At 35.1% G+C, this 15,000-nt stretch overlaps 1 protein-coding gene across 1 annotated transcript in view; it reads right to left on the reverse strand.

The window, feature by feature from the left end:
* Window positions 1–16: 16 nt before the first annotated feature.
* The window catches only part of LOC100536595 (uncharacterized), a 30,779-nt gene continuing 15,795 nt past the window's right edge, over window positions 17–15,000 (reverse strand). The window contains exons 4-9 of the mRNA XM_087264108.1: window positions 14,660–14,799; window positions 14,361–14,565; window positions 12,422–12,526; window positions 7,100–7,281; window positions 4,181–4,322; window positions 17–802 (exon numbers count right to left, since the gene is read on the reverse strand). Of these exons, the coding sequence (XP_087120234.1) occupies window positions 219–802; window positions 4,181–4,322; window positions 7,100–7,281; window positions 12,422–12,526; window positions 14,361–14,565; window positions 14,660–14,799 (1,358 nt within the window). The 3' untranslated portion in view covers window positions 17–218. The remainder of the gene's footprint in view (window positions 803–4,180; window positions 4,323–7,099; window positions 7,282–12,421; window positions 12,527–14,360; window positions 14,566–14,659; window positions 14,800–15,000) is intronic.

Consider the following 15,000-nt stretch of genomic DNA (forward strand, 5'->3'; position numbering starts at 1 on the left):
GTAGTCCGACAAACAATTGTGTTAGAAATCACAAATAGCTTTATCACACTCCAGAGTTTTTGAAAAGCTCAGTTCAAGACATTATTAGTCTTGAAGACGAAATTTCTAATAAAAAAAAAACAATAAACAAAAGTCTCTTCCACAGAATACTATATACAAACCTCATAGGAAACTATATTACAGCTTAAATAAAGGTGTCATCAACACATTTAAGAAGGCTATAAAGGGCCCCTCAATAAGAGCTGGTTTGTGGCTACATTTCTGTAATGTATAATGTTTCTCATCATGAACATGTGTGTGGACGGGGTCATGTGATTGGTGAAGTAGTCGTTTTCTCTCAAATCTGCAACAAATTGCTCAGCAGCTTGTCTGTTCAGCCAATCCTGCAGCTCCGGCACCAATCTGACATTTCTCAGCACGTCCTTTGGGTCTTTAACGTCGGTTTCATCCAATTTATCAGACAAAACAAAGTGTTCTGAGGATCCTGTGACCGGATGCGCATTGGAGGTCAGGTTATCAGTCTTCTCCAGCAACCAGGGTAGAGATACCCTGAGTGTTTCCTGATTTGCTTTGCTGATATTCTCCAGTGTTGCGTCTGCCAGTCTGCCTTCATGCGGATGAAATGTAGGTGTGCGTGTATTGGCATGTGTGGCTAAATCTCCAGGAGAGTCACATATGGTCACATTTGGTAAATGCTGCCATGATAAAAGCAGGTCCACAAAATCCCTTGGACTCTCTAGCTTCAGGTTAAACTTCAAGCTGTAGACCACACCATGAGGACACATGACCACAGAACAACCACCTGAAATAATTTACACACGCATAATTTACTAATTATTTTACACATGCATGCATTTAAACAATATTCCAATATAAGTTTTGGTAAAAACATGCACTCATTTTCCATATCAATTGAAATACCCATGTTTCCTTTACAAATAATATTGAGAATATTCCATAGTCTATTTTAAAACAAAACCACTTGGCGAACACATGTTTTAATCTCATATAGACCTTTTTCTTGGAACGCAAAATTACCCATTATGCTTTGCGTGGATGCGCAAGGAGAATGCGAAGAACTTCCGGTCGGCAGCTGATGCGTGTAAACAGTCACATCTGGACAGCTTTGAAACGATAGTTTTAATCTATTTTACCTGCTTTTATCCTCTTTTAACTGACACTGTTGTCCATCAGCAGCATCTCCTGGACTGATCATTTAAAGAAATGCGATCTAATAGGATGGAAAACAGCTGCTGTGAGGCGTTTTCCCCTCGTTGTCAGACGGCATCTTCTGCAGTTTAAATGAAGCCTCGTCATCGCTAAAGTCAACATTTTCTCTTTATTTCAAATATATAACCAGCCCAAACTAATGTAGTTCACCAAAATGTTTGACACACACACGTAGCCTGTACTGTGCCACTGACACACTGATTTAATAACGGTGACAACGTGAAAATATAGGCGAGTGTCATTTCGAAATGACAGAAAAACACAAACCGTGGTAAAAACAACACACGAAATAAAACACAAACGGCTCGCGATTAGAATGAACAGCAAATCAGCAGCAGAGGATCAATAACAGACTTTTATTGCTCATTTTTGTAAATTGCACGACTTTCATACCTGTTAAGTTTTATGCCAGTACTCTGGTTTGCGCTCTCTCTCTCTCTCTCTCTCTCTGTGTGTGTGTGTGTGTGTGCGCGTGTATTTCTGACGGCAGACACGTGAATTAGAAGAACGTTTTTCTCGTATTTCTGACGCGCTTGAACCACATGTGACAGATTATAACGGCTTTAACAGACACATTTCTAAGTTGTGTGTCACAAAAACACTCTGTCATCCATTAAAAACGTCATTGAAACCCATTTTCGGATCGCAAATTACCAGTTGTACACGCTGTGAACGGAAGTTTTTCGCATTCTACCAGAAGACGCTGGTCGCTATGGCGCCCTCCATGCAGCAGCCATGAAAAAGGTCTATCTAAACCATATAAATGGTTAGGCAAATGGTTGTTTTTACAGTAGGCCATTTAATAAGAAAAGGAAGAAAATTTACTTAATTTTTAAAGTCTACTTTTACAAGTGGACACATTCAAACCACTGCAGAAATGTTCTAACCAACAGGCTCATGTCATATAGGCTACAGTACAGATTAATTTCCTACTAAACAGTGTTGGGCAAGCTACTTGACAAATGTAGTGAGCTAAGCTATTAGCTACTCTACTTAAAATGTAGCTTAACTACACTAAAGCTACCCTCTGGGAAATGTAGCAAGCTAAGCTAAAAGCTACTTGGCAAAAGTAGCTTAGCTACATCCAAGCTATTTTTGCAAATTTTATTTTTAAGTCGAAGCAACTTAAATCCAAGTCAATCAAATCTGAGTGATCAATAAACCTGTCAATGAAGCATATGAGGCAGAATAGTTCAGTTCAGTTATTCACTGTAAATAATATGCTGTACTAAACAGAAACACATTATAGTATAACAGCTAAAACTAAACTCCAAGAAAAGCAGGTGTCGCACATTTAAAATACTAAAGTAATTTATAGTAAAGAGAAATATTTTTTGACATAGCATTATGCATATGTATATACAACTCTTCATTAATAAATTACACTACATAATGCAGTCATTTATAGAAGTACTTACTATAAATTACTAAAGTATTTTTTGAGCACAGCATCAGATATTAAGTTATTGCATCTTAACATGTACTTCTCGAGGTATGCTCACGAAAAATCCTGCTTCAGTAATAACTCCTCTCCCTCAGCCATCTCTCCATCAAGGAATTTTCTCTTGGTTTGCGAATTAGACCAGAGGTGGCAGTAAAGCACCAAAAAGTTTGTTGTCAACCACCATAAAACAGGAAGAAATCATGAAACTCGCCATCATATGGATTTACTTTTATTAGCTAGACAACGGCCTCACAGCTCGGTGAATGTCGGTGCCGTCACTTATTGAACCGCGACTGGTAAATGTAGCTTGTGTGGACGCTACTGCGCTACTTGACTAATAAAATAGCTTCGCTACTGAAAAAACTATTTGATTTAGAAAGTAGCGACGCTACCGCCACGCTACTGAGAAATGTAGCTAAGCAAGTAGCATCACTACTTGTAGCGACGCTACTGCCCAACACTGCTAATAAATAACCTACTATAAATTAAAATCATTAAAGTATGCTATATATTTTTGGCTTTCACAAGCTTTGGAGATGTAAAGTAAATTCCGCTTTTAAATAATAGGTCACCTAGAGCTTTCGTCATGGCTGTGTTCAAAATGGCATAAATGTTTTCAAAGTGTACTGCAAAGGGAGCACAATTGTCAATATGAAGATCTCTAAGACTGAACTGTAAAAATACATTGAAAGAAAATCACACCTAAAAGAGAGATCCTTAATGCTTTTTTTATGATTCCAAGTTTAAATGTTGGAACGTTCTAAATGAATAGGGCATAGGGGGGATAACTGGGAATAGAACACAGCCAGGAACTCTGCTTCTGACTACAGCTCCAGAGGTGTAGTTGCAAGCGTACAAGTTTGCGATGCAGTTTGCGAATGTTCGTTGGAATGATGGATTTGGGAAACGCCAAATCAACAAACTATGTTTGTAACGACAGAACTTGCAACCTTAGTTGGCCAACGATGGTTTTCGAAAACACACCCATTTGAGTTTCTTTCTTCTGTTAAACACAAAAGAAGATATTTTGAACAATGCTGAAAACCTGTAACCATTGACTTCCATTGACATATTTGTTTTTCCTACTAAGCAAGTCAATAGTTACAAGGTTTCAGCTTTCTTTAGAATTTCTTCAACAGAAGAAACTCAGACATTTATAACCACTTCAGAGAGAATAAATAGTGAGTTAATAGTAATTTGAGGGTGAACTATCCCTTTAACAAAAAGTGTTCACTGTAGTGTTACAAACAACAGAACTATAAATAGTGAGAAGTTTCAATGCTGTAGGCCAGATTAACACTTGAAAATGCCCAGGTTTGAAAATAAAGCATCTATTAAGTCTTCAAGCATTTGATAAACAACCAAAAACAACACAGTATTACTTTTATTTTAAATTATTTAAATACATATTCAAGGCATTCTGAAGGACTTATCAGCATCATTACAGTGCATCTTTATTATTACAATATGTTGAATTACTGAATATCAGCATAGGTCTGCTCTCACCTGAGGACCCGCAGATTTTCTGGTAGATTTTCTCGTACGCCTGCTTGTTTTGCATCTCTGCTCTCAATCGTAATATCATGTCGAATGCAGATCCGTTGGAGTCCACATTACAGTCCTTGCACAGCTTTCTGACATCATCAACCTGTTATGCGAATAATGCATGATCAGACAAATCATACAGACTTTAATAGAAATGATTAAGGCTGCGTGTCCACCAAAACGTTTTTATCTCGAGCTGAAGGTTTGCTTTCTGTTGTCAATAATTTGCTGCAGTCTGTAGCATCATGATGACATGTATGTTATGGTCATGCATTTGTTAGCGTGCGAGTAGAACGGTTATGTCCATTACTATGATGTGCATGCGTAAGCAATTGTCACTCGAAAGAAGAATTATTTGTATTATTTATTAAATTACAGCTACGTTTTTTACGTCTACACCTAGCCCAACCCTAAACCCTACAATCTCATTTAGAAACCTCTAAACCTACCCCAACCATCAGTTATTAATGTCTACAACCACCCCAACCCCAACACTGAAATTAAGCATGCGGGTTACAACGTCCACTACTTAATGGACATCTTATTATTATATTTTATTATGTATTATTGTCTTATATATTATTGCCTTTTTTTAAGGCAGTTGGCATCTAGCATTTTGTTTGCATTGCCAGAGCTCCGGAGTGTGAATAAGAGAATAAGTTTACTGACTAAAGTAATGGAGATTTAGTGCTGATGCATGGTTGAGATGCATGGAGAATGTGACTAAATGCACTTTAACGCATGGGATATAGTGCATGCATGACATCACTGTGCTCCAGGCTGCAGCGAGGACTATATGGAAAAGCGAGGCACTGAGCTGTTGTTTTACGATTAGTGCTGAGTGCTTGGTGTTTTTTCAGCCATTGCAAGTTAAAAAAATGCAGCGCCTATCAGTGTCCCTTTGAAGCTAGCCGTCCAATCACAGTGGGGGAGGGGTGGGACAATACCACACAACTGTCAACAAATAATCTGCTAAAGATGGCGATGGCGAAATTTTATGGGTAATTTTAATATCATTAATATGAATAATTCTTGTTATGGTTACTGTTTTTACATTACTGTTAGGATTGGGGTAGGGGTATACGTTAATAAAAGTACAACTGATGGGTAATTTAATCCATAATATTAAGAAATCTTGGTAGAGTTACTGTTTTTACATTACTGTTAGGATTGGGGTAGACGTTAATAAAATTACAACTGATGGATAATTTAATCAATAATATTAATAATTCTTGCTATAGTTACTGTTTTTACATTACTGTGAGGGTTGAGATGGGGGTAGATGTTATTTAAAGTAACATTTAATGGATAATGATGGAAAAATAAAATTCAATTCAATTTAATCAATGATATGAATAATTCTTACTATATTTACTGTTTTTACATTATTGTGAGGGTTGAAAAGGGGGTGGATGTTAATAAAGTAAAATTTAATGAATAATTTAATCAATAATATAAATAATTCTTGGTATAGTTACTGTTTTTACATTACTGTGAGGGTTAAAAGGGGGTGGATGTTAATAAGAGTAAAATTTAATGGATAATTTAATCCATAATATTAATAATTCTTGCTATAGTTACTGTTTTTACATTACTGTGAGGGTTGAGATGGGGGTAGATGTTAATTAAGTAACATTTAATGGATAATAATGGATAAATAAAATAAAATTCAATTCAATTTAATCAATAATATAAATAATTCTTGGTATAGTTAGTTTTTACATTACTGTGAAGGTTGGGGTAGGGGTAGACATTAATATAATTAAAATTAATGGATAATTTAATCAATAATATGAATAATTATATGTATAGTTACTCATTTTACATTACTGTGAAGGTTGGGATAGGGGTAGACATTAATAAAATAAAATTTAATGGGTAATTTAATTAATAATATGAATAATGCTTGGTATATTTACTGTTATTCCAATACTGTGAGGGTTGAGATGGGGGGTAGACGTTAATAAAAAACAATTTAATAGATATTCAATCAATAATATTAATAATTCTTGGTATAGTTACTGTTTTTACATTACTGTGAGGGTAGGGGTAGACGGTAATAAAATAAAATTTAATGGATAATTTAATCAATATTATTAATAAATCTTGGTATAGTTACTGTTTTTACTTTACTGTGAGGGTTGGGGTAGGGGTAGATGTTAATAAAATAAAGTTTAATGGATAATTGAATCAGTATTATTAATAAATCTTGGTATAGTTACTGTTTTTACATTACTGTGAGGGTTGGGGTAGGGTTAGAGGTTAAAAAAGTAAAATGTAATTCATACTTTAATCAATAATATGCATAATTCTAGGTATAGTTACTGTTTTTACATTACTGTGAGAGTTGGGTTTGTATAAATAAATAATTAAATATGTATTTTAAATAATTCTCATTAACTTTCAGCCACAGCTGTATCCCTTCTAGCAATACCCACTGTAGACTTTCAACTTTTCACCTCTTTATCCTAGCAACCGATTGAAAAAACGCTGCACTGCAAAACACTGGTTACACTTTACAATAAGGTTTCATTAGTTAATGTATTCACAAATTATGATCCAATAATGAAAAATACTTATACAGCATTTATTGCATTACTAATGCATTATTAACATCCAAATTCCTGCTTGTTAACACAATGTGAGTAAACATGAACCAACAATGACCAACTGCATTTTCATTAACTATCATTAACAAACATGAATAAATACTGTAATAAATCTTTTGTTCATTATTTGTTCATGTCAGTAAATGCAATAATACAACCTTATTGTAAAGTGTTTCTCTAACACTTACAGTCTAGAGCAGTGCTTGTGTTTCTGCGGCACAAAAACGCTTCAGTGGACATACAGCCTAAAACAGTTCTTCAAGGTCTTAACCTCCTGTTTCATCAACTCTTCCACAAGTCGATCCTCAGACACACTGAAAGCCTGATTTTCCGGTGACGTGACTTTCTCATACTCTGTATTGAGTACTGTGCTGCCCTTTCTTGTTTTTTCCCCAATCCATGGAGCCCAGTTTTCGTAACTTGGCTCCACAACAAATGGATTTTGTGCTCTGCCTAAAGGGTGAAAAAGAGGGGAAAACACTTAAATATTCATTATAAATGATATAATAATGAATAATTTAAAGGGACTGCATTAAAGATAATCAAATAGTATACAAATATTGCAAAAGAGGCAATGTACAGTGCTCAGCATAATTAAGTACACCCTAGGGTTGTGCCATGTTGACCAATTTGGCATCGTATGATGTCTAATGTGAAACATCGCGATGGACGATGGCATCGTCGTCGTAGGTGGGGGTGGTGGTTGTTAAATATCAATTAATTCATAACAAATTAATTAATTGTAGCCTACCGTTTTCACTACCTGACCCACATGGTCTTTGCTTTACCCATAACCAAACCAAAACTAAAATTCGTATTTCTGAACATCGATGCGCTATTCGACACCATGATCCCAGAAGTCCGGTTGCGCAACACTTTTCAGTTATGAGACATTCCGTTGTGGGATTGAAGTTGTGAAGTGTCCATGTCGGGGCGGTGATCTTAATAAATTGCTGTTGCAACGCGAAGCTTTCTGGATTTTCACTTTAGACACATTGTCTCCAAAAGGTTTAAATGAGGAGTTTGACATTCGTCCTTTTCTGTAACAATTTTTGAATAAGTCTTTATTATGTAATAGTGTCCCAGAGATGGGTTGCGGCTGGAGGGGCGTCCGCTGCGGGGAAGTGTGTGGGATGAGATGGCGGTTTATTCCGCTGTGGTAGCCCCGACTAATAAAGAGATTAAGCCGAAAAGAGAATGAATGAATGATGAATGAATGAATGAAGGTTTAAGTAGGGGTTTGGTTTAAAGGTTTTTTGGCTATATTTTGTTGTATAGTCTGGTGTATCATGGTATATATATATATATATATATATATATATATTTTTTTTTTTTTTTTCCTTATTTATTTATTTTTCTTTATAATAATATGTGATGTAATATTATAGTTTATTTATGTATTTATATATATTTTTTGTAATTTGATTTATAATATCAAAGCTATAGACTATATGTGAATGTGTATACGTATTCATGTGTATGTATATGTATATGTGAACGATTGTGTATGTATACATATGCATGTATGTATATGTTGGCATATATGCGAGAGGAGATCATGTGATCCGGAAGTGTATAAAAAGAAGCACCTGATTATGATAAACGTTGTCTGATGAAGAGTCAGCGGCTCGAAACGTTACACGCTCTGTGTCAGCCTTTTTAATTTAATAAATTTGTATTTTTGGAGCCTTGGTGTTGCCGCCTTTGATTTACATTTAATTTGCACTTTTTGCGGTTTTGGCCGAGCACCCAATTAAGAGAGATGTGCGTGCTTTTGTACAGTTTTTTAATTTTTTTACCCATAACCAAACCATAAATAAATAAAGTTACACACAAATGACCACCTGTCAATCATTTTTCCGCAGGACTCAGGCATGAATATGCAGTGATCTGTGTCGTTATAATGGCTTTTCCCACAGCTGGTGGAGGAGACGAGAGTTCAGTTGGAGTTCACTGTAGTTTGTATTGTGACTGATGATAAATATAAAATAATAAATAATAAGTACAAAATAATAACAAGTTAAGATGCTAGGGCTGGACCATTTTGGTCGCATATGTGCTTGAAATTTTATCTTTGCGACTTAAAATATATTTGGCGAGTGCATACATTTAGTTTTCACGGCAAAATCCTCACCGCGTGCGCAGATTTAGGAGACATTTATGCAGAATGCATCTTTGCACCTGAAAACGCCAAACGCAGCACTCAGGAACAGATAAACAGTTGTTTTGTGAACTTGCTGAAGTAAAAAAAAGCCTGCAATGCTTGCCCCGCCTTTGTGCTCTTCTTTTTGGCTCACTGCTCTAGAACTGAAAGCGAATGATTGGTTAATATCAGCTGTCAATCACTCAGTCAATGCCTTCTGCCTTCAGATGACAGGAGCTACAACCGTGAAAATGTGAAGCGCTGAAGATAAGAGAATGAAAATAACACTGACAGATTTAGTTTTAGAAACCATCAACAGTTACTAATAACTAATAATTACTAATATACTAAAAATTATCTTATTAGTATTTATTATACTTATCATGTGCTGAATGTTAATCCCCTAATTACACTTTTCCAATAGTGGATAAAAGACTTCCAGTGGCTTCAAGTCCGCTGTGAAAATAACTAAAGCCATTCACTGTAAAGTCTGTGGGACGGGGTTTGCAGGTAACAGCATTTACCACTGAATCTCCACATTTTAAGTGTGAGAGCTGCTGTATAATCCTTCATTTAATCCTCACGATGCTGTGAGCCATGCAAGCGGCAGCTATATGTAACATTTAACACAGCTCATGAAAAGACTGTTATTGCTATTAAGATGACATGTAAATAATAAGTTATATATCAATATAAATGTGGGGCGGGGTGATAGATCGCGATGCCCGCTCAGCATCCTGAAGAAGTTTGTCGGCCATCGGCCATGGAGGATGGCACAAGAGGTCTGCATTCCAGCGGCTGTACCGGAGGAGCCGCTGGACCCGACCAGATTTATTTCGGCAAGGCAATAAATTTCTGAATAAAGCGCGGGAGCGGTCGGTTACTGGTGTAATTTTGGACGGGAGTGGGCGGTCCAACAATATCGCTCCCGACTCCCGAGCAAGCGAGCAAGTGTATGTATGTGTGTTAATGAGAGAGCGTGATGCTGCGTTTAGCTTGTTTGTTGCTGTCTGTGTGTGTGTGAATGAGAGAGAGCGTGCTGTTGCTGTCTGTGTGTATCACTTGCTTGGTGCTGTGTGTGTTTATACAGACAGCGTGTTATAGGCTGTCTGGACTCTGTTTAGCTGGGTGGTTTTCGGTTTCCCCCACCCCCCGCCCATTAGCGGGAATGGGTGCGGCGGGTAGTAATAGGAGCAGGTCGGACAGCGGGGCAATTAATGCTGAACATAAGCGTGAGGGTTCGGACTAAAACCTGGCGGGTGCGGGTGGGATTCAAAATTTAGTCCAGCGCAGATCTCTAGATGGTATCGTTTATCGGCCCAACCCTAGTACACCCTATTTTGAAAAATTGCATGTTCCTCTATTTCTCAGTGAATACAGGCAATGTATTTTGGTACATTTTAATAAAAAAGATTTACTGAAAAGATATATTTATTAAAATATTATTTTAGTCACTAAACATGTTTAGGAATGGAAAGATAATACAATTCAATTCAAGCAAAATATTGCAAAAAAAATAAAATTACAACCTACCAAATTTCAGCAAAATTTTTCTTTTTTTTTTTGCTTCTCTAGATTTTTCATCTTTTTTAAATTTGTATTTAATATTTTTCTATAACATATAAATTTGGCCGTGTTAGTTTTTTGGACCGTTATCGTAAGTTATTAGTTAGATGAGCTCCAGATTTGGCTTCAGTACTGACTAATGTAATGTATATGCACTAGGGGTGTAACGATACACTCAGCTCACGATATGATGTGTATCACGATATAATGTTCACGATTCGATATGTATCACGATATTTGGAATAAAAATTTAAAATTTAACTGAAATGCAAATTTTACCAAGTAAACTATTTTTTATGTATTTCTTTTGTTTCAACTTGTTAAACTGAACCTTTTAGAAAATATATTTAACAGGCCTGTCTCTGGAAAATAAAACAATTTAAAAACTTCTTAAAAAATATTATTGAAATGACAGAGACAAAATTAAGGAACAATTTAAGTAAAGGTGCAAAAAAAAAAGCTTTCTATTCAATTGAATTTAACAGTAAGAGCACAAGGCTTTGCTTGGTCACTTGCGTTTTTTATGTGTGCAAAAAAAATCCACATTTCCAGGTAATCAGCTGTTCTATAAGATAATCCTGAACTGATGTGTATCTGTCTGACAGGTTTTTATGGATGGCTGTCTTCATGTTGGGCATGATGAGTGACAGGGTGGCCGTCTTTTCATTACACAGGACAGTCGTGGCTCTTTTCAGCAGTTTAGGCAGGTTTACTATTTCTTCGGGGTCGCTGATGTCGGCGCTATCAAGTGTATCATGTTGACATGCATTTTTGTGTACCTCTGTACTCAAATTTAGCTTTAAAGGGTTAATGCTCGTCGTAATCATAACTCTAAAATGCGATATGATTGTTTAAGTAATGTGTACGTTTTCGGTTTCATTTCCACTGCTAAGTGCTGTTCATACTTCCCATGACGCGGCTCCTGAACGATCACTCTGTTCCACAAATTGAATGTTGTTTACTACTTTATTAGTCACAACCTGCAGGTTCTGTTCACTGAAGCAGACGCGCGCGTATGGCAAGCCGTTTTAGCATTTAAACCTTTGTTCTGACTATCCATAAATATATGTAATTCATATTTAATTAAATTCATTTAGAGATATCTCTAATTATATTTTGACTAGTCGAATTATAATTATGACTAGTCAAAGTATAATTAGAGATATCTCTAAATATATTTATGGATAGTCAGATCAAATGTTTAAATGCTAAAACAGCTTGCCATACGCGCGCGTCTATCAGTCCGCCCTCTGTAGTAACAGCTCACGGTCAGCTCACGTCGTGTGTGATTTTGCGGCCGCCAATACATTATTATATGAAGACAGAATGATATTTTAGGGTGAATTGTACCTTATAAATACAGTATGTGACTCTTTCAACACCATTAGGAGGTATCCCTGTCGCTGTGCAAAGTATGTAAATCACTGTGAAGACTTTAAAACTTAGGATGTGTGACCCAGTATGCGTGTCAAAAAGCGGACGAGTCTAAAGCAATGACTGTACAACCGAAATGTTGCCAGACGTCTGATTTTGAGAGGATGGGCCATCCTCTATTTCAGCTCCACTCATCTTGGTCTGCTAACATTACTGCTGCTGCAATCTGAACTCACGTGCGACAGCAGGTGGAACGTAGCTCACATGCAAACAGCTCAACTAATAAGAGAAAACGGACGTCATATCGTAATCAAATCGTCATAACGCCACGATGCATATCGAGACATTTTTGCATCGCAATAAATCGTACAACGATAAATCGTTACACCCCTAATATGCACAAATATAATATTGTTTACCTTCCTATAAAAAAAATATGAATTTAAAATGGATATTTGTGAGGGGTGTACTTATATATGCTGAGCACTGTATATGCATACAAATACTCACTGGAAACGAAGCCACATGCAATCATCTCCTGATCCACTGACTGCCAGAAGTCCTCAATATTTACTTCCCCTTTGAATTCTGATGGCGGCTCTTTGAGGTCACTCGCTGTATTGAAAATCTTTATTAGAAACTTCCTTTAGGTCTCAAGCAGAATTTAAAGGGGAGCTATTATGCAAAAGTCACTTTTATAAGGGGTTAAAGCACAGTGTTTTAGTAGTGTGTGAATATAACCAGCCTCTAATGGTAAAATGAGTCTATTTGTTATAATCAGACTTGATGAGAACAGTCTGCAGAAACACTTTGATTGACATTCTCCCTTTGTAAGTGTCATCAGAGGGGGAAAGCCCCGCCCACAAGTGACCATCTCTCCCTCATTAGCATAAACAGCAGCCCTGAGGGAGGAGCCGACTTTCCATTAGCCATTAGAGTGTTTGAGCTGCTGAGGATAATGTCAGCATAGACTAAAAGAATTATAGATGTGGAGTTTTAGATGAAGCACAAATGAACAGCGACAGGAGTCTTCATAGACTGACAGAAGCATGAAGCACACACTGACGTTCACATTTTCAGTTTTTCACACTTTTCATAATGTTAGTCCTGTTTTAAATCTGCCACTATTCTGGTATATCTGGTTATCCCCTTTAAAGTTTTTGTAAAGCAATATAAAATGTCTTCTGAGAAGACCCACACAGAATCTGTGCTCGAATAGCCCACCATCCAGTATATTTATTTTCGTTATGTGAATGTGTGAAGGTACATACTTTGAATGCTTTTATATTTATTTTACATTAACATTATTGAATAATGTGCAAATGTTTGGATGATTATGATTATGTACAATACAGAGTGTAAAGTAATATTTTCTGTCTTTTAATAGATGTATTATATGGAGACTTGCTTTTTTGACCAAACAAGGGGTTTTAATAGGATTTGCATTGTAAACAATAAAAGTGAAGTGTGTTTTTTCTTCTTTCATGTTTCAAGCTGCTGTACTATCAAAATCAGTTTGAAAAAATAATAAAAAATAAAATCACAGAAATGTAATTTATTATGCTTATTTATTTTTATATTTTTTTATTTATGTACTTATTTATTTATTCATTTATTTTTACAAAATTTTATTTTATTTATTGTTTTACACTTTTTAAAATTAATTAATTAATTAATTTATTTATTTATTTATTTTTACAAAATTCTCATAAGAATCTCTGAACAGAATCGGCTTTATATTGACTTAATTTTTACAAATTTTATTTTATTTAAATATTGAACATTTTGTTTATCTATTTATTAATTATTTAAAAAAACTATTCTTAAAATTTTTAATTTAAAATCTATTTAATTAATTTTTAAAAAAATAATTTTTTTATAAATTTAATACAATTATTATTTATTTCATTAAAATATTTATTTATTTTTACAAAATTCTCATAAGTATCAATGGACAGAATTGACTGACTTCATTTTTTATAACATTTTACTTATTTAAAAAAAAATTAACATATTATTTTATTTATTTAATTTTACAATATTTAATTTTATTTATTTTTACAAAATTCTCTCAAGTATCTCCCAACAGAATTGGCTGATTTTATTTACTTTTTACAAATATTTTTTTATTTACTTGCTGACTTTATTTAATTTTTTTTTTACAAAATTTAGTTTAATTAATTAATTAATAAAATGTATTTATTTTTTACAAAATTCTCATAAGTATCTGCACAAAATCAGCTGACTTTATTTATTTATTTTTTTTACAAAATTTCATTAAATTAATCAATTAATTTATTTTAACTAAATTTTCTAAAGTATCTTCGGACCGAATCGGCTGACTTTATATAAAACAAAAAAGTCAGCAGATTCTGTCCTGCGATACTTATGAGTTTGTGACTCCACAGAAATGAGCTTAAAGACTGTAAAATTCAACATTCATTCTTACCTGCCGTGCTGAAAACACCATTCTTAAGCAAATCCATGATTACCACAGGAGGGTGGTCACCACAATTTACACAAGAATAGGTGTAATCGATCTCTGCCAAGGCCTCAAAGTGACAGTAAGCTTGCAGTACAGTGTCTCGATCTGGGTATGTCTCTCCCCGAAGGCTCTCTAAAGTGTCGATGACCCTGGATAGACCCACGTGACTCTGCAACAAATAAAGTGGAATGGAAAGTGTTTTTTGCCACGCTGAAACCATTGAATCTTTAAATGTTCTCCTTAACACAAGGATTCAAACAAACCTGTAAACTGTGTCTAAGAAACAGACAGAGTTCAAGACTCAGAATAATGTTGTTGTTGAAATTGTGAAGTCCATCACACCACTCTTGGTATCTGTAGATCATTTGACATCCTGGGCACCTTCTGGTGTAAGTTGAAACATCTTTAAAAAAAAATAAAAAAAAAATAATTAAAAAGCAATTTTAAGAGGGCAAGCAAATCTCTGTAACTGTTAAATAATTATTAAAATGCATAGGGGTGTAACGATATTCAAACCAAACTCTCATAGTGAAGATCAGGAACTACAAAGACACTAGAAAACATAACTCATCACTGACATGTGGCATCTTGTCAGAAATAGTGA

This window comes from Danio rerio, chromosome 8 (genome assembly GCF_052040795.2).
Source record: "Danio rerio strain M-AB ecotype USA chromosome 8, GRCz13ab, whole genome shotgun sequence".
Lineage (NCBI taxonomy): Eukaryota > Metazoa > Chordata > Actinopteri > Cypriniformes > Danionidae > Danio > Danio rerio.